The sequence below is a fragment of the Myxocyprinus asiaticus genome, chromosome 20, assembly GCF_019703515.2.
Source record: "Myxocyprinus asiaticus isolate MX2 ecotype Aquarium Trade chromosome 20, UBuf_Myxa_2, whole genome shotgun sequence".
NCBI classification, from domain to species: domain Eukaryota; kingdom Metazoa; phylum Chordata; class Actinopteri; order Cypriniformes; family Catostomidae; genus Myxocyprinus; species Myxocyprinus asiaticus.
In genome coordinates, this window is record NC_059363.1 from 7,445,925 (window position 1) to 7,471,991 (window position 26,067).

The window sequence follows — 26,067 nt, forward strand, 5'->3', positions numbered from 1 at the left end:
ACCAACAGCCAATTTTATTTGTATAGCACCTTTCACAAACCACGTTTCAAAGCAATTTTACGGAAAATATGCCTTAATCTTTTAAAGCCAAATAACTTGCATATATACACACTATTTTACAAATTTGTAAAAAATGTGTGTGTCTTATAAGATACATATTTAAATATTGCAATATTAATCAATACTTGATAGCCAAATCGCTATTTAGACATGGTTTTAGGCTTGGCATCTTGGCAATGGTTAACTCAGTAATTTAAAGCAACTTTATGCACTGCCATAGTAGTTGCGTTGACTTTGAAGTCTTGGCTTCATTTGTGCAAAGAAATTCAAGAAACCAATACAGTTTTTTTTTTTTTTTTTCACTGACATCTTTTAATGTACATAACTTTTCTTTCATCAGACCACTTATTCTTAAGGCTTAAGTTGTGTGAGGAAACTATAAATACCATAAACTACATGGACGGTTCTCTGGACTGATTTGTATGGATTTGACATGTTATTAGCAACCAATGCCTCTTGAAGCTTGATTTTCTAAGTTTCCTGTTTGAACAGTTTCCTATTCTTAATATATACTTGTTACAATGTCTATATGTACAGTTTGACAAATATGTGGACCACTGAACTACCTTCAATTTTAAAAAAGCATAACATTACAAACCTGAGCACCTATAATCCTGTTCAAAGGCAGTCCGGTTGACTTTTTACAATTTAACTACAGATTCACACTCTAGGTTGCACACTCTTACACTGTACCTGAAATACACTGATCAGTTTCATAAATTCCATCGTAATAATATAACTAGTGGCATGTGCTGTATCCATTGCCATGCTTTGCACTTAAAAATACATTGGAAACATAAGAGATAACCATATGGCTACCGCAATTATATATAAAAGGAAACACCCCCTGAGCACAACAACAGGAAGTCGCAAACAGTATGCAGGAGAGGAAGATCAGATGACATCATGTGGGGAGGGCGACTGGTCAGGGGGCTGCTCACTTCCTGGTGGGGAGGGTCTGGGAGGCGGTGCAGGAGGGAAGCTGTCAGATGGAGGTCTCGGTGGAAGATAGCCCATATGTTGAGGGAATGGCAGAGGAACCCTGGGAAACATTCCTGGGGGAAGTGGCCCTCGCACTAAAGAAAAACGGTATTAAAGATTATCAACATGTACTAGGACAGTGTCGCACTGTCTTTAGTTAGAGAAAATCATGTAAATACTTTAGAAACCCTCTTGGGATCATTTTAAAGGGTTAGTTCACCTGATAATTCTGTGATTATTTACTCACCCTCATGTCGTTCCAAACCAGAGACTTTTTTTCATACAGAAAGCAAATGGAAATGTTTTAATTAAAAACGTTGGCCCTACTTTTCAATACAATAGCCAGGGTTGGGGAGTAACGGAATACATGTAACAGGAATACGTATTTAAAATACAAAATATAAGTAACTGTATTCCACTACAGTTACAATTTAAATCATTGGTATTTAGAATACAGTTACATTCAAAAAGTATTTTGATTACTCAAGAGATTACTTTACATTTTATTGTCATTTGTTTAATTTAATATTTAGTCCTTTCAGATGGAAAACATTTATACATATAAATGATGTGATCCAAAGTGCATTTGAACAGCGGTGAAACACTTTCTTATGATGTGTTACATTCATACGAGCAGACAGAGAAGTAAGTTTGAAGTAAGTTTGGAGCACAAGAAATAGAAATAAACCTTGTCTAAATTGTCAGCTTTACGCTAAGATAAAATGCTATTTCTAGCCATTTTACATGCATGATCATATTTTTTTTTTTATCAAGAAAATTCACGTTGGATCATAATTTCTTTTTTTCTAGTAAGACCTTTGATATTAGGGCAAAAATCGTATTCTTGATAATTTTTGTATTGTTTTCCTGTAAAAAAATATCTAAAAATCCTTAAAACAAGATCAATTTGATTGATCTTGTTTTAGAAACAACACTGCATAAGATATTTAGGTTTTTCAGAGAATGTATTTTTAACATGTATTTTGTCTTACTGTACTGGCAGAGTTTTTATAGTCATAACAAGTGAAAAAAATCTACCAGTGCTGAAGAAGTAATCCAAAGTATTTAGAATACGTTACTGACCTTGAGTAATCTAACGGAATATGTTACAAATTACATTTTACAGCATTTATTCTGTAATCTGTAGTGGAATACATTTCAAAAGTAACCCTCCCAACCCTGACAACAGCAGATGATAAAGATTAATTTTGAAGCTTAAAAAGGTCCAAAAAAGAACAAAATGTAGTTCATGCGATCTGTGGGATTTCAGAAGTTGGAACAGTGAAGTTAATTTTTTTGTTCACAGTGTTACAGTTTTTACCGCTAAACAACAAGTTCTTGCATAAATGTGTGTCACTGTAAACAAGCTTCTCTCATAGCCCTCCTGAAAGTGCAATGGATGACATTTTTACAGAAACATTTACTTAGATTTTGGGTTGTTTCTCATCAACACCTATCATATACCTTCAGAAAACTTGGAATATGACGCACAATTCACATGGGCTACTTTTATGATACTGCTGGAACCATTTTTTTAGGCTTTAAAGTGAGTTACTATTAACCTTCAGTGTATTAAATTGACAGACTGTGAAATTTATTGAAACATCTTTTGTGTTCCGCATAAGAATGTCATATAGTTTTAGAACAACATGAAGGGGAGTAAATTATGACCAAATTTTCATTTTGGGTGAACTATTCCTTTAAGTGGAAAGACAATTAATAGGGGTGTAAATATTTGCTCTTGACAATGATTTGATTATGATTCTTGACTAAATGATATGATGCATCATGACATGAAATCTGGCCACAATGTGGTTTGATTTGTGACCAGTGTTTTATAACACATATAACTTGGCAGCACAATTCACAATATGGAATACTGACAAAAACAATAAACGATTATTTTTTGGGGGGATAAGAAATGAACATGTATTACACGGGAACATGTAATAGAATAGAACGTGGGTTTCAATAATAATAATTAAAAAAAAACTTAAATACAGTATGACCAGATATTTACTTCATTGTCAGATTAATGATTAATAATTCAAAACAAATGGCATCACTGTTTAGTCCTGATTTAAGTCATTCTTGAATTATTTCAATGTTTGCCAAAAAAAAAAAAAAAAAAAACACAAATCCTTTTAAACAGTGACAATAAAAACATTATTATACATATGAGTGTAAAGGTTCAGAGTGAACTCACTGCCTATGGCGGGACCACCAGGTCCACGGGGTGGAAAGAACTCCGGAGGACCATATGGGCCCCTATGTGGGAAATAAGGGTCCCTAGGGTCCATTGGTGGGGGCATTCCCATTAGAGGGGGGCCTGGAGGAGGCCCCATTCTTGCATCTGGATCAGGGGGCATTCTCATGTCACCAGACATAGTGTGGGGACCCTGTGAGGTGACACATTTTAGTTACAGGCATGTATGAAATCTACATTTGGGTCATTCTACAAAACTGTACCATTTGTGTCTCTCATACGTATACATATGGGTAAAAAAAAACAAACAAAAAAAAAAACAACGTTAACAATGACTATGCCTTCATATACACTTAGTGACCACTTTATTAGGTACACCTGGACACCTTATCTATTCAGACAATCGTTGGCTGCAGTGCATAAAATCATGCAGATACGGGTCAGGAGCTTCAGTTAATGTTCATATCAACTATCAGAATGGGGTAAAAATTTAATCTCAGTGAAAAATCATGCCACAGTCAAAATAACTGAGATTTTATTCCCCATTCTGATGGTTGATGTGAATATTAACTGAACCTCCAGACTGCATGATTTTATTCATTGTACTGCTGCCAACAATTGGCTGAATAGATAATCGCAAGCGGTCACTGAGTGTATAATAAATCTAATCATTAACACTTTATCTTAAGGTTTAGGTTTTATCATGTTTGCCAGATCTTAATGTTAGCCCTGTTACTATGATTTCATATAGTAAAGGATTCCCACCCTTTTTGACCAACAAATTTTGATAACTTTTCCATGACTTTTTCAGGCGTTTGTGATGATTACTGTATAAAACATTTTAAAAATGATTGACAATTTGCTAATTAATTATTTAGAATTCGACTAATAAAATTTTAACTAATATATATATATATATATAAAAGACTCATTTATGATTCACTCACAAATCAAACATTACACAAAAGCAATATCTAGCTCATTAAATATATAAAAAACATTTTTATACCCTTTTCTCCCAATTTGGAATGCCCAATTCCCACTACTTAATAGGTCCTTGTGGTGGTGCGGTTACTCCTCAATCCGGGTGGCGGAGGACAAGTCTCAGTTGCCTCCACTTCTGAGACAGTCAATCCACGCATCTTATCATGTGGTTCGTTGTGCATGTCACAGCGGAGACTCCGCATGCGGAGGCTCATGCTACTCTCCGCGATTACAACGCACCCCATTGAGAGCGAGAACCACCAATCACGACCACGAGGAGGTTACCCCATGTGACTACCCTCCCTAGCAACCGAGCCAATTTGGTTGCTTAGGAGACCTGGCTGACTCATTAAATATTTAATAGCAGAGCACAACTAGAAAAACTTATTTCACTATAGAAATTTCCATGACTTTTAAGATTTTATGAATTTCCATGATTTTTCCAGGCCTGGAAAAAACTATTTTAAAATCCCCTTTTATTTCCAGGTTTTCCATGACCGTGGGAACCCTGACAGTAAACAACTGGTGAATATTTGAAGAAATGTTAGCATTAAATTCTCCAAGAAGCATCTTGTAGTTTCACGGCCTTATCAAATTAAATTGTGAAATTGTTACACTTTAAGGCATCAATATATCCAACAAGTATTAAAATTGTCAATGCAATTTCTTAACACGTAAAACATTTTTTTATCTGACAGAATGTTTCAAATCTTAAAAGAGAGATTCTTTTTTTTTTTTTTTTTTTTTTTTTTACTTTATCAGACTAGAAAAGGAACCCCCATTCCATATGACTCTCATTGTGATTAGTCCACACATTTTTCTCATCAAAGGTTTACTCACTTCTCTGTTATCATTTTCACTGACAGCTGAGCTGTTTCTCAGAAATGATGACTCTGGTGGAAAAAAAAACAGAACAAAATAACTGAACAATATACTGTAAATACTCCAAGGATCTCAGAGCCAAACTCACACTATTAAATTTTAATCTAAAGTTTGCTGAAAAGAAAGTTCATTCATGCCTTGTTAATTCTATAATCCGAGCTACATAAAAACAAGCAGGGGGTTTCTGCCAATAGTTTCTCCAATTTATCATGAGAGATTTTTTCTTAGTCTTTCAATATTAGTTACTAAGTTACTCGTGCCATTAGGCTTGTATAACAGAGTCATATGGGCTATTTATAATTCCACATGTACCACTGCTGAGATCAAATCACCTTTAAGGCACCTGAGGAGCAGCCAAACATATTATAGATGGGAGCATTACTGTCACATGGAATAACTCACCTGATTTGTCACCAAAATATGGTTCAGGACGAAGTGGTGGCCTAGGGGGCAAAGGCCCCATGGGGTATGGCCCTGGAGGGGGCCTCCTATACGGCAAACCTGGATCTGTGAGCGGGTGCCCTTCCATAAGCATACAAACAGCTGGTTACACAGTCTCAAAACACATTTTATGTAGGATCACACTACAAAAAAATGGTACAAACATTTTTTATTTAATCATTTAAATGTGAAGAGTGTGGGCCTGGGTAGCTCAGCGAATATTGATGCTGACTACCACCCCTGGAGTCACGAGTTCGAATCCAGGGCATGCTGAGTGACTCCAGCCAGGTCTCCTAAGCAACCAAACTGGCCCGGTTGCTAGGGAGGGTAGAGTCACATGGGGTAACCTCCTCGTGGTCGTGATTAGTGGTTCTCGCTCTCAGTGGGGTGCGTGGTAAGTTGTGCATGGATCGCGGAGAGTAGCATGAGCCTCCATGTGCTGAGTCTCCGCGGTGTCATGCACAACGAGCCACGTGACAAGATGCACGGATTGACTGTCTCAGAAGCGGAGGCAACTGAGACTTGTCCTTCGCCACCCGGATTAAGGTGAGTAACCACGCCACCACAAGGACCCACTAAGTCGTTTTTTAAATGTGATGTAATTTCAAAACGAAATTGCAAAAATAATGTTCTTTTATTTTTCTACTTTTTTCTATAATGTTTTCAAACAGATAGCCCCATCCCAACTTGAGCTAATGTTACTGTGACGGGCTGTCCGGGACACTCAAACTGGGCCTAATTCACTAATAATTGTGGATTTTTCTTACTTACACAAACAAGAAAAATGTCATTAAATATTTCCGGCTGATTCAAAACTGGTGCGTACGCACATTAATTTGTTCTAACCCTCATTCTAATGTTTATGAATCAGGTTAATTCTAAATGGAGCACATAACAAGGTTATACATTTATATATAGTGTGTATAATTTCATTAATCTCGTGTTTATTCCATGTTTATAAGGACACCAGGAGTATGTGATTTTTGTGCACGTGTGGTTTCAGTTGTTCCTAATTTATTTCGTAATTTAGAATACATTTTAATCCGGAAATTACTGATGAATCATAGTTTATTTGTGAAAACGTACATATGCAGATTTTTTATGCACAAATTTGTGCATACGCACAGTTAGTGAACGAGGCCCAATGCTTTGACAGCACCACAGAGAGATTTCAAGGGAATCAGCCTATAAATGGTTTAATTACAGCCATCTCTGCATATTAAGCAGGGATAAGAGAAAATGTTTCAGCACTATACAAGCACTCTAAATAAACACAGAGGATGTAATGGGAATGATGCACTGGAATGGGCATGATGTTGATATTGTGGTTGACTGAAAAATACAGTGATATCCCATGCTTTTCGCACCCCCAGATTGAATTAACTACGCACTGCACTGAACGTTTAGCTGACAGCCGCTGAACTGACAGTGTTCGGCCCTGCAGTGAGGAGCCGTAGAGTGCAATGGAACAAAGCCTGACACAGCTGCCAAACACGCAGAAATGCCTAGAACAATGATGGCCTAGTTCTGTGACTCTTCAATGATCTGTCTGACTGAGTCAGCGCTTTTCATACACCTCTGAATAAGTTTCAGCTGTGGTAACATCTAAATATCTATGAGTCTCTAATTATCCAGTCGGCTAAATTATACAATACAAATCCAATGCGTTGGTATGCATGAATTAATAATCAAACATAGTCCAGCCCCACTAGCTAAGGTTGAATACTACTACAGAATTGTAGGATATGGTCCCTTTAAATTCAGTAGTGTTGTTTTCCTGAACAAGTTAGTTAAGGTTTCTTGCACCAAAAAAAAAAAAAAAAGTAATATTTCCTCTCTCTGACTCTAGAATTAAACATGCTGTTTTTGATGCTCTACCTTTAAAGGGATAGTTAGAAATTTAAATTCTAACATCATTTACTCACCTTCATGCTATTCCAAACCTGTATGACTTACTTTGTTGAACACAAAAGGGAATGCGAGGCAAAATGTTAGTCTCAGTCACCATTCACTTTCATTATATCTTTTTTTCCACACAACAAAAGTGAATGGTGACTGAGGCTATCATTCTGACTAACTTCTTTTGTGTTCCATAGAAAACAAAGTCATATGGGTTTTAAACAACATGATGGTGAGTTAAAGGGATAGTTCACCAAAAATTAAAATTCTCTCACAATTTACTCACCCTCATGCCATCCCAGATGTGTATTACTTTTTTTCTTCTGCAGAACAAACTATGGTTTTTAGACGAACATTTCAGCTCTGCAGGCCATACAATGCAAGTGAATGGGTGCCAAAATTGTGACGCTCCAAAAAGCACAAAGGCAGCATAAAAGTAATCCATACGACTCCAGTGTTTTAACCCACATTTTTGCTTGAAATTCTTATCCCTGCCCAGTAGGGGGTGAAATACATAAAGAATGTGAATCAACAAAAACACAAGAAGAAGAATGTGAAAGTTAAAGGGGAGATTGACTGAGCAGGGAGGAAAATTTTAAGTAAAAAAGGACTTAAATATTGATCTGTTTGTCACCCACGCCTATTATATCACTTCTGAAGACATTGATTTAACCACCGGAGTCTATTGGAATACTTTTATGCTGACTTCAGTGATTTTTGGAGCTTCAAAATTTTGGCACCCATTCCCTTGCATTGTACCAAAAGAGCTGAGAAATTCTTCTAAGAATCTTCATTTGAGTTCAGCAGATGAACGAAAGTGATACAAATCTGGGATGGCATGAGGGTGAGTAAATGATGAGAGAATTTTCATTTTTGGGTGAACTATTCCTTTAATGATGATACATTTTGATTTTTGGGTGTAACTATGATTTTAAGAGCCTTTAAGAAGTAATATGTAAACTGCAGAAGAGCAGCATAGCAGTTACAACATCACTGTACCTGGAGGGCCAGGAGGGCCCCTGCGATCCCTGTCCCAGGAGGGAGACAGTGAGCCACTATCAGAGTGAGGGCCACTCCGCTCAAAGTCTGGCCCACCACTAAGGGGCTCTACCATGCCTCGGGATGCTGATTAAATGACAGTGAGAGTGAAGGAGGATGAATGGGGGAAATAGAGAGGGCAAATTAAAATATTTGAGGAAAAGCAGACAACCAATAAAATATTAACAAATGAATGAAACAAACAGATCTATCTATATGCAACATCATCAACTATATGCCATGAGAACTGAACAGTGGTCAAAAATGACATGTGATACACAAACAGACAATCCTGCTAAAATGACATTATATATTGTCCACAACAAAACTAAGATGCTAAACAAAAGCTCACATCTATAGTGCTACCATACAATACAGAGATTAACGTCATACAATTCATGTAGCAAAAAGACTATGCCAAGCATGTTTATGGCTGAATTCACCAAGCTGTAAGGAAGGGGTGTTTATGCATCACCTCTGCCACCAGGGCCCATGACAAACTGTGGTGAAATTCGAGGGGGGCCGTCCATTAGTGTTGGTGGAGACAGGAAGGCCCGTGTTTCTGAGGATGGTCGGCCCAGAGGAGATGGCCCATATGGAGACCTCTCACCTGAGGGAGAAACAGATTTCTCAAGGTAAAAACACTGCATCCCAAATTTACCAGTGAGAAAGTGTTTTCTTATGAAGATAATCAAAAAAGGGAAGTTTAGATTTTCTGACCTCTAAAGAGAGGCCTGCTCTCTCGTGCATACGGATCCTTTTCAAGCATCTCCAACCGAAACTGTGCATCAGTCAGCCTGCAAATGTAAATACAGTCATACTGAGAGATGCATCCAAAAACTACTCTACAAAGTCAAAGACTTTAATCCCATACATTAAAGTAAATACTAAACCAAAGTAAGCTCCTAATAATCCCACCTCTGACGGATATTAGCATTTTCTCTCTTCACATCGGCTAGATCTCGATCCGCTGCCCTTGCAGCCAGCTAAAACACATCATTTGCCGTTAAAAATATTCCAACAGCTGGAAGCTACTGGCAATGGAACTTCAAGGAATATTTTGGGGGTTTTTTTAACCTCATGTCTGAACCACATGTGTGGCAGGTTGGTCAATTACCAAAGTTGTGTATAAACAAACAGGAAACACATTTACAATAAATTACACTTATAATGAAAGCTTTAATTGTTTTTATGATAAAACTTACCCAGTTATCATGGGCCTTTTTCTCATGTGAAGTAATCTGGTAGTGGGTGGTAAAAACAGGAAATTATACCATATAATGTTAATACAAAGATAAGCATATACTTTGCAAAGAGTTTACAACAAATGTGAAGAGTCTCAAATGTCTCACCTGATTCTTGTAAGCATGTGAAGTCCTCTCTAGTTCCTCCTCCAGGTCTTTGGCTCTTAGTCTATATAAACACAGAGAACAAGCCTAATGTAAACGTCCCGTTTTGGTTAACATACACAATGCATCACATTTCCTGGCCCTCTTAAAGGAACAGTTCACCCAAAAATAAAAATGTTCTCATCATTTACTCACCCTCATGCCATCCCAGATGTGTATGACTTTCTTTCTTCAGCAGAACACAAACGAAGACTTTTAAAAGACTTTCTCCTCTGTTTGTCCATACAATACAAGTGAATTGTGAACAAAACTTTGAAGCTCTAAAAACTTTATAAAGGCGGCATCAAATTAATCCTTACAACTCCAAAGGTTTAATCCATATGTTCTAAAATGATCCAATCGATTTTGGGTGAGAACAGACCATAATATAACTCCTTTTTTTTTTTTTACTGTACATCATATCATTGCAGTCTCTTTGCCGATCATGATTTCAAGCTTGATTACACTTCCTAGTGCTTGATGCATGCGCAGAGCACCAGATGGCGCAAGGATGCATAATCGAGCTTGAAATCATGATCTGCGAAGAGTCGGCTGCTGTCAAGATTTATGGTGAAAAAGGAGTTATATTTTAGTCTGTTCTCACCCAAAAATGATTGAATCACTTCAGAAGACATGGATTAAGTCACTGGAGTTGTATGGATTCGTTTTATGCTACCTTAAGGCGCTTTTTGGAGCTTCAAAGTTTTGGTACACATTCACATGCATTGTATGGAGCTACAGAGCTGAAATATCCTTCTAAAAATCTTTGTGTTCTGCAGAGGAAAGAAAGTCATGCACATCTGGGATGGCATGAGGGTGAGTAAATTATGAGATATTCCAGCTACTGAGTGTCTGTCAGCTACTGTTATTTGTAGCTTTTACCCATTTTAATAAAAAAATAGGTATCATTTAATTTAAACAATGCTTCATTTACTAAACGCTTTAAAAAACCTGTACAATTCTTCTACAGTGGGTCTCTGATTAAAAGGCCTTTCCTTTGATTTTACTACATACTGAAACATCCACTTATAGAATCTACTCAGTTGTGTCAAGCTGCTCTAACCCGGGGGTTGCGTTATCCGACAATTCTCCGTCATATGCCGATAATTTCAAATGCTTTCCATCATTTTGACAGATCAAAAAAGAAACAAGAAAACCACTTAAACCTAGCAGATCAGTTTTTGTCATGCCCGTTTATTGCTTGGTATTAAGATGCTTTCTGGGCGATCCGATCACAAGTGAACAGGTGCCATCGCCATTTACAGACACGTCACCATTTACACCTGATTACATGACTGCATGCATCAATCATTACAGTAAGTCAATGTGTTTCTGCATGATAATAAAATGCAAAAAGTAGAACAACAATTAGAAAGTGCTGAAAAAAAACGGCTTCCCATTTCTGCCAATTACACCTGCTTTAATCTTAGTGCAAACATCACATTTAGAGCGGAATTCTCCGTTATTTTAATGGAGAACCTGTTTTAACTGAGCTGAAGTGCTTGATATCAGGCACAGTGAAGTTCCATGATGTCTGTTCATGAGTGTTTGCGCTTTTCAAATTTTCCGACTAGGCAGTTATTTTTTTCCATCCACACATAACCGGCAAAGTTTAAAAACCATGTTTTATTGCAGCGGTTGATTGGCAGGTAGAGTTTTAACCCTGGAATTCCTGATTCAAAATACTCACGTTTGAGTCATAAATCTATTGTACAGTATATGATATGCAATGTATATGTCATCATAATGGATGCTACACCCCTGAATGTAGCCTCAGTATTTATGAAATGAAAAGAAATATGATGGATAAAAAAAAAAATACCATGACAGAAATTTTTCAACTCAGCCCGTCAGTGTCGGATAAAGATTTTTCTAGAGTAACCTCTGCTCTCACCTGTAAGTGTTGAGCTCCTCAGCAGCGAGACTAATCTTCTTTCCTGCCTTATTGAGTTTCTCCTCTTTCTGCAAGCGTTCCTTCTCCTCCACTGTCAACATTCTGAGTCCAAACAATAAGTGCAATTATCAATATCAACCCAGTTCAATCAGTACATCAGTTTCAAATAAAAAGCTGCAAAGATGATGAGTCAGTGGAAGGGAAGAAAGCGCTGTGGTTCAAACCTGTGCAGTTTAAGTTCATTTTCCTGGTACATCTCAGTCATGATCTGCAGTTTCTGCTGGAGTTTCTGGCTTTCACTGGATAATTTGGCACTCTCTGACTCAAACATCTCCTTCTGCTCCTCAAACTGTTTGATCCCCTCTGAAAGCACAGAGTCATTTAGATCTAAAGAAACTCCTCCAGTTGTTTTTAAAGATGTTTTGTAGCAAATCAACTTATAGCAAAGTAACAACTATCCAAATGTTCCCAGTAATGTCATTTTTCAAAATTTAGTGGTCTGCCTACTTATGCAGCGTCTTAAAGCATCATAGAAGCGTCTTCAGGCATCATAGATGCACGCTCCTTAAATTATGGCTTTTCCAAAAAGTTATTTCAAGGCAGCATCGTATGTATACCTACATGCTTAAGTCAGACTCTATTAGAATCAACTGTGCAGAGTGCTTTTTGTGTGGCTTGTGTAGTTGATGCCTGTGTACTGTAAAGTGTTCCAAATCAGTCAGTTATGAGGTACTATCTCTGTTTGGATGCTGCCATTGAAGGCATTAGACATTAAATGTAATGAAAGCATTTCTTCTACAGTTTAAGGGGGCCAAGCTGTTTACCTTGAAGATCTTCTTTGGCTTTTATTTCATCAGTGAGTTTGGCCAACACTCTGTTCTTGTCCTCCTCCATGGACTTCAAGTCTGCACTCATCTGTGACATCAAGAAAAGGAGAATTCACTTGCATGACCCCAGAATCTATAGTGCAACAGTCTGTTATTCAATACATAAAGTCTGTGATATAAAAGGTAACTGTAGAAATACCCTGGCCGCTTCAATAAGTTTCTGAACTTTCTGCTTCTGATGGAAATCTGCAAGCACAAAATATAATTTTATGCGATGATGTCAAGACCTATAAAAAACAAAACATACATTTAACAAAGACAAACAACAATATTCAGAAAGTTCTACCTGAACTGTCTCCATTCTCAGGTCCAGCTATATTATTACTGCTATCAATGCTCTTCTCGTCCTCAGAATCCCAGTCTCTCATCTTCAAAAGGCACTCTGTCAGAGACTGATACAGAAAGAGAGAAAGAAAAAGAAAACAGACTTTCACAAATGCAGTGTAGGCACACTGGTCACTGATGGACTAGGCCGATTAACTGGACTATGTTTAGAACTTTTATATTATCAGCATTGGCCAATAGCTGTGAATGATTGTTAGCTCCCCCTTGCGTCAGTTCCAAAATCTACAGATACCCTTGTCATTGGACCATAAACATGTATATTTTTATTTTATTTTTTTTACATTTGATTTGTTATCATTATCCAGTGTGTTATGTCAGCCATTGATCACCCTGTTCTGTAGATATTGGCATCAGCCATTGAAAAACTATTTTGGTTCACTATTATTAGACTGGCGCAGATGTTTTTTTACCTTGATGCGTTCATCTTTATTAGCACAGTCCTCCAGCATGCCAGCATGAGATCTTTCAAACATCTTCATCTCCTCCTCTAACTCACCGAGACGCTCCCCCCAGCCCTCGGCCTCTTGCACCAGCTGTAGGAGTGAAGACCACATATGCAGTCATGATAAATGTACATTTAAGAAATATTCCTTTAAAAAAATCCTGTTTTACAATGGTTAAGGAGTGTTGTTAGTGTTGCATTTTAAAATGGCAAAATCAAGGTATTATAATAGAGTGGTACATTAATCAATAACAACAACAGTATTTTAATAAACACAAATTCTCTGACTCAGTCTCACATTCAGCCCTTCTTTCCTCTCCAAACTACATACAAACACTCACTTTCTCTTGCATTCACAGTGACCTCACCTGTTCTTTACTCTCAAGCAGCATTCCATGCTCTTCTTTGGCCGCCTGCAGGTTCTTCTGCAGTCTCTCTGTGTTTATCTCATGGATTTTCAGTGTTGTGTTGTCCTACACACCATAGACATACAGGTAACAGTATAGCATTCCAAATGATATAAATATTGTATTTTTGACAATGGGTGAGGGTGTATAAGTTCCTCAGAGAAGGAGAAAATCCATGCAATCTGCTTGCAAATAATTCATACCTGTTCTAATTGTGACTTTCTTTCTTTAGCTTCTTCTTCCAAATTTCTTAAGATCTGCTCTAGCTCAGCAAGCTGAAAAACACAGATTTATACTGTGTTAATTTAGACAGCTTTATCTCAATTAAACAACCAGCTCAAGTGATCAGCCAATCAAATACAAAAATCAGTCTGTAAAGGGTGACTATTTCCAATATGGGTGTATCAAGCAGGTCAGATATACAGTATCTGTGGGTCTGTGCACATATCACAACATTACCTGATCCTCTTGCTGTTTTCTTGCTTCGTTTTGTTGGGACAGCTCCTCTTGCAACCTCTCAATTTCCTTTTTCATCTGGGCATTTGATTGTTCAAGTTTTTGTGATGCCACCTACAGAAAGTATACAGTAATTGAATAGGGGTCAGGTTGGAAGGCAAGTGTCTAGGGAGACAGTGTTTTTCAACATTAGGACAGAGATACTGCCTGTATTTGACAGGTGATTGATAGCTGAGATTGAGATAAAGTTGGGTCTCAAATATATATATATAAATTTTGGGTTTTTCTTTGTATTCCGAACAATTTTTCTGGCAGTTGTGGCTGAAATCTTTCTTGGTCTACCTGACCTTGGCTTGGTATCAAGAGATCCCCGAATTTTCCACTTCTTAATAAGTGATTGAACAGTACTGACTGGCATTTTCAAGGCTTTGGATATCTTTTTATATCCTTTTCCATCTTTATAAAGTTCCATTACCTTGTTACGCAGGTCTTTTGACAGTTCTTTTCTGCTCCCCATGGCTCAGTATCTAGCCTGCTCAGTGCATCCACGTGAGAGCTAACAAACTCACTGACTATTTATACACAGACACTAACTGCAATTTTAAAAGCCACAGGTGTGGGAAATTAACCTTTAATTGCCATTTAAACCTCTGTGTGTCGCCTTGTGTGTCTGTAACAAGGCCAAACATTCAAGGGTATGTAAACTTTTGATCAGGGCCATTTGGGTGATTTCTGTTATCATTATGATTTAAAAAGGAGCCAAACAACTATGCGATGATAAGTGGCTTCATATGATCACTATCCTTAAATAAAAAAGTTTTTTGCATGATCAGTCATATTTTCAAAATCAATGCCAAAATTTCACAATTTCTGCCAGGGTATGCAAACTTTTGAGCACAACTGTGTATATATATATATATATATATATATATATGAAACACATTCTTAATTATATATTAATGCTACTAATGCTAATGAGTATTCACTGACATCTATTCAGGAGCAACTGGACATGCTTTTCCTGACTTAAAGACATTGCTAAATGTCTTTAATAAATGAATGCAGCCGATTCATCTTTAATAAATGGAAAACAATTCCAAATGGTCCTGAGTAATACCTTCCATATTCACTGTCAATAATATGGCAGATATTATTGAGAAAACTTACATTTGCAAGATTATACAATGGCCATTTTTACCTCTAAACTGTCCTTTTCTGCGGCTTGAGCAGACATGCCTCTGTTCTGCAGTGTGGATTCCAGTTTCTCATACTGTTGAGACAAATAGACAACATTGTTTAGATACACTGATTTGGGAGAGTGCATTAATATATAAGCCTTATGTTAACCATTGAGCTCTCTCTCACCTTCTGTCTGACCTCACTGAATGTCTCCAGCACTTTGCACTTTTCATCAAGCAGCTCTGCCACTTTCTGTGCCATTTGCTTTTCTTTACCTACAAATAAACCAGAAAACAGTTAGGATCAGTTAACAGCAGAACAGACAATATACTATTAAATGTATTAGGAAAACACACTTACTTGCATATAGTCTGCTTTTGATCTGTGAAACAAAACAGAACAACCTGATGAGTACTTGCAGAAGTTCATTATTTAGAGACATGGCAATATGCATGAAATTGTGCATGCCTTTTCATAATTCTTAAGCAGAAATGTATAACTTACAGACTGAATGAACCTGCAGCTGAATAGAAGCAGAGTGAATAAACCTAAAGAAACAGTGAAAACCACAGCTTCCCATGGTAGACCATAAAGGTCCGGGCCAGGGCGGATGTCATCAGGAAGTGATGACACAACCTAAGACAAAGAAATACATGTCAAAATAAGGTTTCTCTCAAAAAAAGGAAGCATAATTTATCCAAACATGGTAAAAATTAGAAGTCAACTCAGCATCACAAGCTGTCATGCTGTCAGTCTTTGAAGCTCTTAGATTGAAATTCAAGATGCTTTACTGGTATGGGTTGACAAGTGGATAAGCAGCATATTTACGATCCCATAAAACCACTTCACCATGGTGAAATACAAGCTCGTCTATAAAGAAAATACAGACACTAGTATTCCATTAGGCTCTGAAAAGTACTATAACTCTAAAGCAAAACATAAACAGCAATAACTGACCACAACAAATGCCACTGTAAGTTCAGCCTCTCAATGCACTGTTGCAACGATGCTAACCAGCCATAAACTGGTACCTTCAGCTAGTTAAATGTGCCCTAAAAGTCATTATAGAGCTATAGAGTTATGGATCTAATGCTGCACATAGTTACAGGCACTGTAAGCACACAAATCTATGTGACAAAATGAGCAACATGTACCTGATGCATCAATGCTAACCAGCCATATGCTGGTAAATAAAGCCAGTAAACGGTGCCCAAAGCCATTACACTTGCAATTAACCACAAATAAATAATTAGTTAAAGTAAATTAAGTATACAATGATGACTGACATAAAAGAAAAATATTACACCTGCTGATAGCTGGCTGGCTGGCTGACACACACACACACACACACACACACACACACACACACACACACACACACACAGTTTCATCGTACATACACATACACACAGTGCCACATACATCTCTGATTTTCTCCACGGCGAGTGTGTAGTAAATCTTCGCCGCTACTCTCATGTCAGTCGCTTCCGTGACGACCGATTCGGCCTTGAATTCGTCTGCCATGGTTTTACTCAAATCGAGCGGTTTGAAGCAAAGTTATTCAGTAATGTATAGTAATTTAGCAATTGTTATGCCATGGTGCCGGATGCTGCCTCAACTCTCCTTTCTAGTACGCACTGCGCTGTGTGGAAGCGCGCACTCTTGTGTTTTAGGGGGGATTTGTGAGTCATCTAATCTTGTGTCGCAAAAAATAAAACTAAACACCAGTGAACTTTATTATTTATTGTTTTTTAATTAAAATTAAATATGTATTTGTCTCGTATCAAAAGTAAAATATTATTTTTTCTGTGATAACTGTCAAAATACACAAAACAACACCCCTACTCGGGCTTTGGTTTCATCCAAACGTCACCAATTGCAGAACGCCACAATGGCCCAGTCGACTTTTAAAGTGACAGTCGCAGAGGGGAATTAGTAATTGAGTGTAAATAGAAAATTGTTTTCGAACAGGTTATGAAACCTACACATACAGTGTAAAATGTGGGTATGTATGTGTTGCATTAGTGGGTGTGTCAGTTAAAAATGGCTTTATAAACTTTGATCCAGTGACCGGGTGAGCAGCTCAAGTCTGATTAGATTTCATGAATAATTTAAAAATGAACTGTCTGCATTCATATCCATGACTTTATTATATAGATGTAGTTGGTTATTAAGTCCCAGAGACAATAAAACGTTTAAATACTATCAACATGGCATGGGTGCAATATACGATACTGTCTGTGACATGTAAAGAAAAGAGGGGACAGTTTGAACGTAGTTGTCTTAAAGGAACAGGCCACATTTACTTCATATGAAGACTCACCTTGTCAATTATAGATGTAAGTTCATTAATTGTGACTTCACCAACAATAGCTGCCAGCTGATAAAATTGCCCTTCATCTGTTAAAAAGAACAAAACTCATGCTAAGTGTTTTCCTTAAAGTTGTGATTGATACTCAGTAAACACAGAACGCTCCCCTAACGTTAGCGTATGATTCCCATTTGGTTATTTTTGTGGGAACCAATTTGTAACATTTCTTTTCATTTTATCTTAAAAATGTTTTCCTTGTGTGTCTCTTTCTTCTGCGCTAGCTTCTATACTGTACTACTCCAGCTTCTGAGAACTTGGCAGTGCAATACTGCAGATACTCTTGACTTTTGTATGGCAAAATGCTTCTTGTGTTCCTCATAAAATAGATCAAATGGATAAAAGCGTCTGCTAAATTACTAAATGTAAATCATTTGCGCAGCTTCATTCATTCTAATAGGGGCGATCTAGTCACATTTAGAGCCCGTATACTCTGACTTAACTAGTTAGCTAAACTCTACCTATCAAATGTACTATTAGTAGGCAAAAATGTCGTTCACCTACTGCTAGAGATAAGATGTGTGCTACAGTTGTTATAACTGCACATATCCAGCCATCTCGCTTCACTGAGAAATCTAAACACTTTCATTTCCGTTAGTTCAAGGCATCCATAGCGCATCCAGCCACCGAACAACATGTTTCAAATTTTAATAATAACTTTTACATTTTAATAATGACATTCTATCACAAACGTTAGTAATGTTAATCGTGTTAAAGTCACTATGAAGTTGTTTTGAATGAGTTTGACAACTAGCAGGAAATGTTCAAGGGACAAAGACGTCACTTCCTTTAACCGGCAAACAGTCCTTGAAATGGTCTATACAGAACATTAGCTAATGGATGCTTTTAGGTTTTATTTTATAACCAAAATCTAACATTCCTGGAACATTCTGGGATTGAAAATTTTTTATCTGCCTCAGTAGTCAATTCATTCAGTGGTGTGAAATCCCACCTCATTCACACACTTTTTCATTAGTTCAGGTATTAGTTTGCTTAAAAGTGATAACCTGCTATTGTTACCTTAAGGAACTTTTTTGATCTGATTTAAGCTTTTAAAATTTGTTTTGTTGATGTAATCTAATGTATTCAAGTTGATTCAGTGATTGTTAAATTATATTTTGACTTGAATAAACAAGTTAATTTAGATGTTACCACATGAAGCAATTTCTAAGGTTAACATTTTTGGTAACACTTTAATGACATGCCTTTTTAATTATTTTAATATGTTCCACTTCAATATTAGTGAAGTTGTTTTCACAAAAACAGTAATATATTTGTAAAACATGAAAATTTTCCACCCTCATTCTGACCCTCTGCCAGAAAACACTCTGTTTAGGTGCTGCTTCTCTTTTAAGACTTGACAGTAAATGACCACTGTTATGACTGGCTCTTTGCTCTTGAGTGACCTGCTCTCTCCTTTCCATCTCACTGCTCACCACTACTGGGCGGGGCTACATTTGAAAAAATCTCTTAAAAAAAGGTTCTTTATCGGCATCGAGGGTTCCATGAAAATCCTTTAACATTCATGGAAACTTCCCATTGCGCAAAAGTTTCTTTGTAGTGGAAAAGGGTTCTTTAGACTTCCTCAAAAGGTTCCTCAAAATGGTTCTTTAAAGAACCAGTCACTGAAAGTTTCTTTGTGGAACCACAAATGGTTCTTCTATGGCATCGATGCGAAACACCCTTTTTGGTTCCTCCTGGCACCTTTATTTTTAAGAGTGTACAATTATGAATGTAATAATGTGTTGTTGTGGAGGCAGTCAGATGCAAATGTCTACCACACTGTGACATCACAATGTGGAAGAAGTGCTTTTTTTTTTTTTTTTTTTTTGGCAGTGAGGAGGAAGTTTTGAGTTCTGAATCTTACAGTATGTTTTTTATAGTACAGTACCTCTTATATGTTAAAAAATCAACGAAAATTTGATTCCTTATGTCAGGATCCCTTTAAGGTTCCACTCAGTTAACAACATTAGTTAACATGAATTAACAGTGAACTATACTATTACAGCTTGTATTAATCTTGGTTAATGTTCATTTAACATTATTTTATTTTCATACTAATAAATTTTTTTGAATCAAATGTTAACATTTTTATATGTTATATATACATATGTTATATAAACTATATTTATGTTAACATTTGTTAATGCACTATGAATTAACAATAAACAATTGTACTGATATGAACTAACATAATCAAAGATTAATAGATGCTGTAAAATATATATTGTTTATTGTTAGTCCATGATACCAAATGCATTAACTAATATTAACAAATGGAACCTTATTGTAAAATGTTCCCACATTTTATTTTCAGTGTAGATCTTCAGTGAATAATTACTTAAATTTCAGTTCTTCACAAAGCTATCATAAAGATTTAGAAGGCTTGAAATATAAAGTACACAAATCAAAGTAACCACTTTTATGATACTGTTATGGGGCCAGAATATTCTTCAGAAATACATATTTTGTGTTCCATGTAAGAAGGAAAGTCAAACAATGACTTTGGGATGACATGAGTAATTCCTGAGAATGATGACAGAATAATAATAATTATTATTATTATTATTTATTTATTTACTTATTTTTTTGTGTGAACTGTTCCTTTAAAGGAAATAACTTAATGTACAAGAAAAGTGATAGCTTTACCTTTCTGTGAATCTTCAGTTTCAACATGCTCCCTAGAGAGCATGACATGGTTTTGGGAAGTAGCTTTCCAATCCTCATGCTTTTTTATTTCCCGATCAACAGTCTGAACATCCTCCATTTCTAGATCCACCTTAATTGTTTTTTCCAACTGATCCTTCTCCTCAGAGTCCAACTCATTTTTGGGATTGTTCAAGTAATTCACATTAGATCTGTTGTCTGTAATTTGATTGTCTTCATCATCTTGTGAGGTTGAAAATTCATCTTGGCTGATCCCTGTGAGGAGAAAGATGGAACAATATAGAATATGACAACTTTGGATTACTCATGAAGTACATAACTATAATTTAAAGAATAACATCACAAAACCTGGATTTCATTTCCCAATCATTCATATTTGCAAAGGTTGTTTAAAGGGATAGTTCAACCAAAAATTTAAATTCTGTCATTATGTCTCATATTGTGTTCCATAGAATAAAGAAAATCATACAAGTTTGGAACAGCATGAAGGTGAATGAACAACAACATAATTTTCTATTTTGCTCTAGCTCATTAAGATACCCATGCAATATCCACCAAAATTACAGAATTTATTATCTGTCATGCGCTGACATTTTCCATAAATCTTTTTTATTTATTTTTTATATCAGTACCTTGGCTTTCATCTACACTGACTTCTTCTATCACTGGAGTATATATCTCTCTTAGAGCAGATAAAAGGGTAAACAATTTTTGTAGTGCTGGATATTCATTAGTAGTAAAGTCATATCCTGGTGTAGCTCTCATCTTCATTTGGAATATCAACATCTGTTCAAAGTCAACAAGTTCAGCAAGATCATCATCAACATCTTGACCTGCAACAGTGTTTGGAGAGTTCCCGATTTTGGAATCCAGCCATGATAGCTTGTGCTCTCCAAATAAATCTAACAGATCTTTAATATTCTGTTCAGTCAGTTGACGACATAGGTTAATATATTCTTTAGAGGATTCTTGTGCTGTTGTAATCTCTGTAGAAGCAAAAAAAGTCTCTTTATCTTGAATGTGAGAACGTCCAGGCAATTCCTCATCACCCTGATCCTCTGTCATATCAACATCATCACTTTGTTCCTGTGTGGCACCTGCAACACTTTCCTCAAAAATCCCAGTTTCTTCACCAGTATATTCTTTTTGTTCATCTCTCTGATTTTCACTGAGTATATTGTCATCCTGAACTGTGTTATTCTCTGTGAATAAATCAGTAGTTAATTTTGTTTCTGTGGAAGTGGTAAAGTCATCAGGGTCCCCTGTATTAACAATATAGGGAACATTATCTTTGTTTGCATCGTTGTGTGAGTTGAGATCATCACCACCATCTTTTGCATCGCCAGACCCATAATAATGATCAGCTTGGGTGATGTTTAGTGATGGGCCTTTTGTATTTGTTTCTTGTGACAAAGATTCATACTGGATTTGTGTATCATCATGCTTCAGCTGATTTGTTTCAACATCATCCTCTGTAGACACAGAAAATGTCCCTGATTCTTCTAGCTTTCTCTGAACCATGACACCATCTGGATGTTCATCTCCTGAATTTTTTTGAATCTCCATTGTTGACTTAATATCTTTACCAATACTAACACCTGGATTACCTATTTCAAATAATCCATCATGTTGTCCACTGGTGTTTTCAGTCTCTTCTTCCTCTGAATTTAACTCACGTTGAAGGTCTGAATGCATCTTTCCTTCACTAGTTACCATTCCAAGATTTACACCTTCATCAAGATTTATATTTTTGTCTGATTTATTTTGTTCATTGCTTATTGCTTCAAGTGTTTCTTCATTCTTCGTGATCTCTTCAGATGCTTCATCTGATTGTGTCTCATTTAAGTCCATAACTATCTCATCAAGAATACTTAAACTATCATCCTTTGTCTCTGAGACTGTGTTCTCTCCAGCTAAATTTGTTTCATCATTATGCTCTGATAATGTCTCTGCTGTTGGTTTAGAAGACATTGTTGTCACATCTGGATCTTCATGTTTTCCACTTTGACTAAATGTGACAATCTCAGAATCAGTTTCTAAATCTGCAATAGCTGATATTTGTTTTTCATGATCATCTAATTCAGTTTCCATCTGAAGGCTGGACTCTGGTTGTCCGGATGTACGAGTATCAGCTGGGTCAGAACTTTTGCTGATGGAATCTAATGAAATGCTATCATAACAATTTTTTCGCTGCATAATAGAGCAATTTTCTTGATCGGAAAGACTTTGCTTCAACACGTCATCAACATTTTCAGCATTTGAATCAGTCAAGTCACTTTTTCTTTCAATGATGTCTTGAATTAAATCATCTGCAGACTTGATTTCAGGGATTTCTAAGTCTGTGCTGTCTTGTATTTCATCTTTTTGTGTGTTAGGCCCTTGAGGATAGTTATCTATTTCTCTAATACCATCAAATGTTTTTTTAGTTTCACTGTTATCAGTGTTTATTGGGACTGAATCCTGGCCATCAACATCAGACATTTCTTCTTTTTTTATATCCTGCTGCTCATTAAATTCCTCCTTACTTGAATCTACTTTCTTTGGTATCATTTCTTCCTCACTTTCCACGTTTCTCTTGAGATCTTCCTCTATTTCTTTCACTAAAACATCAGCATTGATTTCACTTTGGATAACTTCAATTGAATTATCTGTCGACTTATCTTCAGGGATTTCGGAATCTGTGATGTCTTGTGTATAATTATTTTGGGCGTTAGATTCTTGAAAAGGGTCATCTGTTTCTCTAATACCATCAAATGCAGCATCATCTTTCAAAGTCTTTGTGTCATCAGACAGTGATTGGGTTTCACTAATCTCGTCAACTTCTATTGGAACTGAGTCCTGCTCATCAACATCAGATATTTCTGATTGCTCATTCTGTTGATCATCTAAGTCCTCCTTACCTGAATCTCCTTTCTTTTCTGTATTTTTCTCATCACTTTCCATATCTTCCTTTACTTTGTCTGACTGAAATGGAAAATTAAGTTTATCAAGCTCTGATGTGAGGCCACTGGCTGAAAATATTGACTGTGAACTTGATTCTGACTCTTTGTTTGCAGAGTTGTCTCTGTTTGGAGAAGATCCAGGGCTTTCTTCTTTGGACAGACTTTCTTTGCCATCATCTGACTTATCATTTCTAGATTGGTCTGAAGTTCCAATGTAGACACCATACCAACCTGTCTGTCCACTTTCCTCATTTTTTTCATCTTCTGATCTTATGTCCTCCAAGGTATGGTCTGCATTTTGCACACTGTGATCTAGGTTGTTTTCATGTCTTTGCACATCTTCAACCAAATCCAAAGACTGATCATGTTTATTAATGCTCTGGTCTTCCATTTCAGCATCTTCATCTGCACTATCAGCTTCAGTTTGACTTGCAACTGGAGTATTGTCTTTACCAAAGCCCAAGACATTGATACCCAAACTCAGCCAGGAGCTAGACTGCTGAGAATCTTTGGCTGGTTTCTCAATGCTATCCTGAGAACCAGCCTCTGAATTCTTGTGGCCAATTCCAAAAGCATTGGTCAGTTCACCCCTGATCCAGCCAAGTGTTCCGGAGTTCGTCTTTTCCTCAATGGGTACCTCCCCAATATCCATTACTATTTTTCTGCTTCTGAAGGATTCTTGGTCACTTTTCTCATCCTGTGTTTCATCATCGTTGCTTTGTTCATTCCTGCCAAACCATCCACTAACAGCAGTGCCTATCCAGGATGACCCACCTTTTTCTGTTGTCTTTGGGGCATTTTGATCAGAAACATCTTCAACAGAAGTCTTGCCAGGGTTAGTGTCTCTTGTATCAGTAAGTTTATCACCGGCTGCACTGATATCTGCTTCTTGGGTTTCTTGAGTGAGATCATCATCTGCCGCATCATCAAATTCAGTGTTACTCTCCATCACTAAACCATTTTCGTCAAAGCAGAAGAAGTCATATTCCTGAGAAGAGAGTTTACAGTTGTTAATATATTTTGAAAATTGTTTTTCTTTATTAGTTTGGCATTTTTGATCTTAGTATTTATTTTGCACTCATTCTGTTAGACCATTCAAGTGACTTTGAATGTTTGGGGTCAACATTAACCATACCATATTATTTAAGCCACATAATTCTGTATATGTACATTACCTGGGTGGGTACCTGGATTTCCCTTTTCTCATCAACAAAAAGTTGATCAACTTTGACTGCATTTTTGGGGAATAATCCAAACAGTTTGTTTATCTACAAAAGGTAAAATATTACTATAATGAGACATATAAAGAAAAAAATAGCAATTCAAATACAAGTACTGCTCAATTATCTTTCTTTATTTGCAGTAAACATTTATGAGCATAAAGAACATTAAACCCATACATACATATTCTAAATTGAGCACATTTTTACAAGAAGGATATAAAACCTATAAGAATACTCACACTTCCTGCCCAAAGGTCACTTCTTTTTCCTGTGAGTTTGTAGTAAACAGTTATCATATCCCCTTTTTTGAAGTTCAGAAACAGGCAGTCTTGAGTACTATGGTCTCTTTGTGCCTCTACACGACTCATCATACCTTAGATAAGAATGTATGTCAATAACTCAGCATAAATCATTGATAAAGTTATTTTTTTTTTTTAAGCCATGACTTTTAATCTGCAACCCCCAAGGACTCACAATTTGTCAAAAAACATAAGTGCATTAATCATAAGAACATTCTATTCTCAGTGATCAGAATAGACAGTTTCTACATTTCATTACAAAACACAATCTCAGATATGAGAACCGATATACCTGCAGAATATACAACATAATTTGAGTATAAAAGATTATCTTACTTGCACATTCAGGGTCTCCACATACTTTGTAGTCTGACATTAAACCCAAAGTCTGGTGTAAAAAACTGAGTATAACGTAAAACAAAAGGAATGCATGCACAGCTGCCATGTTTGGATTTATCCAATAGTTCCATTCATTTCAGTAGATCCATTACTTTATGTTTATTTCCAAATCCAATAATTGGTGGTAAAGACCAGCTAAATCCAAGCTGAAGGTTATTCCTTCTGTCTTGTCAGAGAATGGAGATCGCAGTCTGACAGGCAGAGATTAGAGGTTACTGTCAGTAAATCATTAACATACCACACACCACATCAGAAGAACATGTTAGCTTTAAACATTAGACCAAAACCACATCTAAACTAATAAGGTGTTGGACTACATGAAGCATTTTTATGGCATTATTAGCAATATTTTACTTGAAATATTACAGTGATTAGTGTTTGTGCAAAAGGCACAATAAATATTCCTTATCTTCATTTAAATGTAGCCTATTATATAATGCATTAAGCCTGTTATATTAAAGAGTGATCCTCCCAGTATTACAAGAAAAACTGAATAGAACAAATAAGAGTAGCCTAATGGTGCACATGGGTAACATGTCAACACAACTCAGGCTGCTCTCTGGTAACGTATAGAGAAGATTACTGACAGGAATGACACACAGAGCAAAGTTCCACACAGTCTGAAGTTCTTTCAGGATTAATAGCAAATTGCCATTTTCGAAATATCAGTTTATAGATAA

General features: G+C 36.5%; 1 protein-coding gene across 2 annotated transcripts; it reads right to left on the reverse strand.

Moving 5' to 3' along the window:
* Positions 1-330: 330 nt before the first annotated feature.
* LOC127410822 (melanoma inhibitory activity protein 2-like) lies at positions 331-25,448 on the reverse strand. 2 transcript variants are annotated; one of them, XM_051646020.1, is made up of 29 exons: positions 25,325-25,448; positions 24,929-25,062; positions 24,642-24,734; positions 24,241-24,454; positions 20,507-20,779; positions 17,813-17,889; positions 15,994-16,125; positions 15,850-15,871; positions 15,676-15,764; positions 15,509-15,580; positions 14,314-14,424; positions 14,058-14,129; positions 13,816-13,920; positions 13,416-13,538; positions 12,947-13,052; positions 12,800-12,846; positions 12,598-12,688; positions 11,998-12,136; positions 11,774-11,875; positions 9,844-9,904; positions 9,697-9,732; positions 9,410-9,477; positions 9,212-9,288; positions 8,967-9,101; positions 8,453-8,578; positions 5,516-5,635; positions 5,072-5,124; positions 3,248-3,440; positions 338-1,136 (listed from the first exon to the last, which is right to left on the reverse strand). In XM_051646020.1, exons 1-29 carry the CDS (start codon positions 25,431-25,433, stop codon positions 955-957), a joined length of 3,162 nt encoding a protein of 1,053 aa, XP_051501980.1. In that variant the 5' UTR covers positions 25,434-25,448; the 3' UTR covers positions 338-954. The 2 variants fall into 2 exon arrangements, with proteins under 2 accessions (XP_051501979.1, XP_051501980.1); XM_051646019.1 differs by lacking the exons at positions 24,241-24,454; positions 24,642-24,734; positions 24,929-25,062; positions 25,325-25,448 and adding an exon at positions 21,157-24,145 and having other exon boundaries at positions 331-1,136.
* Between the last annotated feature and the right edge of the window lie 619 nt (positions 25,449-26,067).

Coding starts and splice junctions, on each gene's coding strand:
- LOC127410822 (XM_051646019.1), bottom strand. CDS start 24,118: ATGGATATTGGGGAGGTACCCATTGAGGAAAAGACGAACTCCGGAACA. Junction 14,130..14,313: donor GAAAACAGCAAGAGGATCAG/GTAATGTTGTGA, acceptor TGTGTTTTTCAG/CTTGCTGAGCTAGAGCAGAT. Junction 3,441..5,071: donor GTGAAAATGATAACAGAGAA/GTGAGTAAACCT, acceptor GTCACCTCACAG/GGTCCCCACACTATGTCTGG.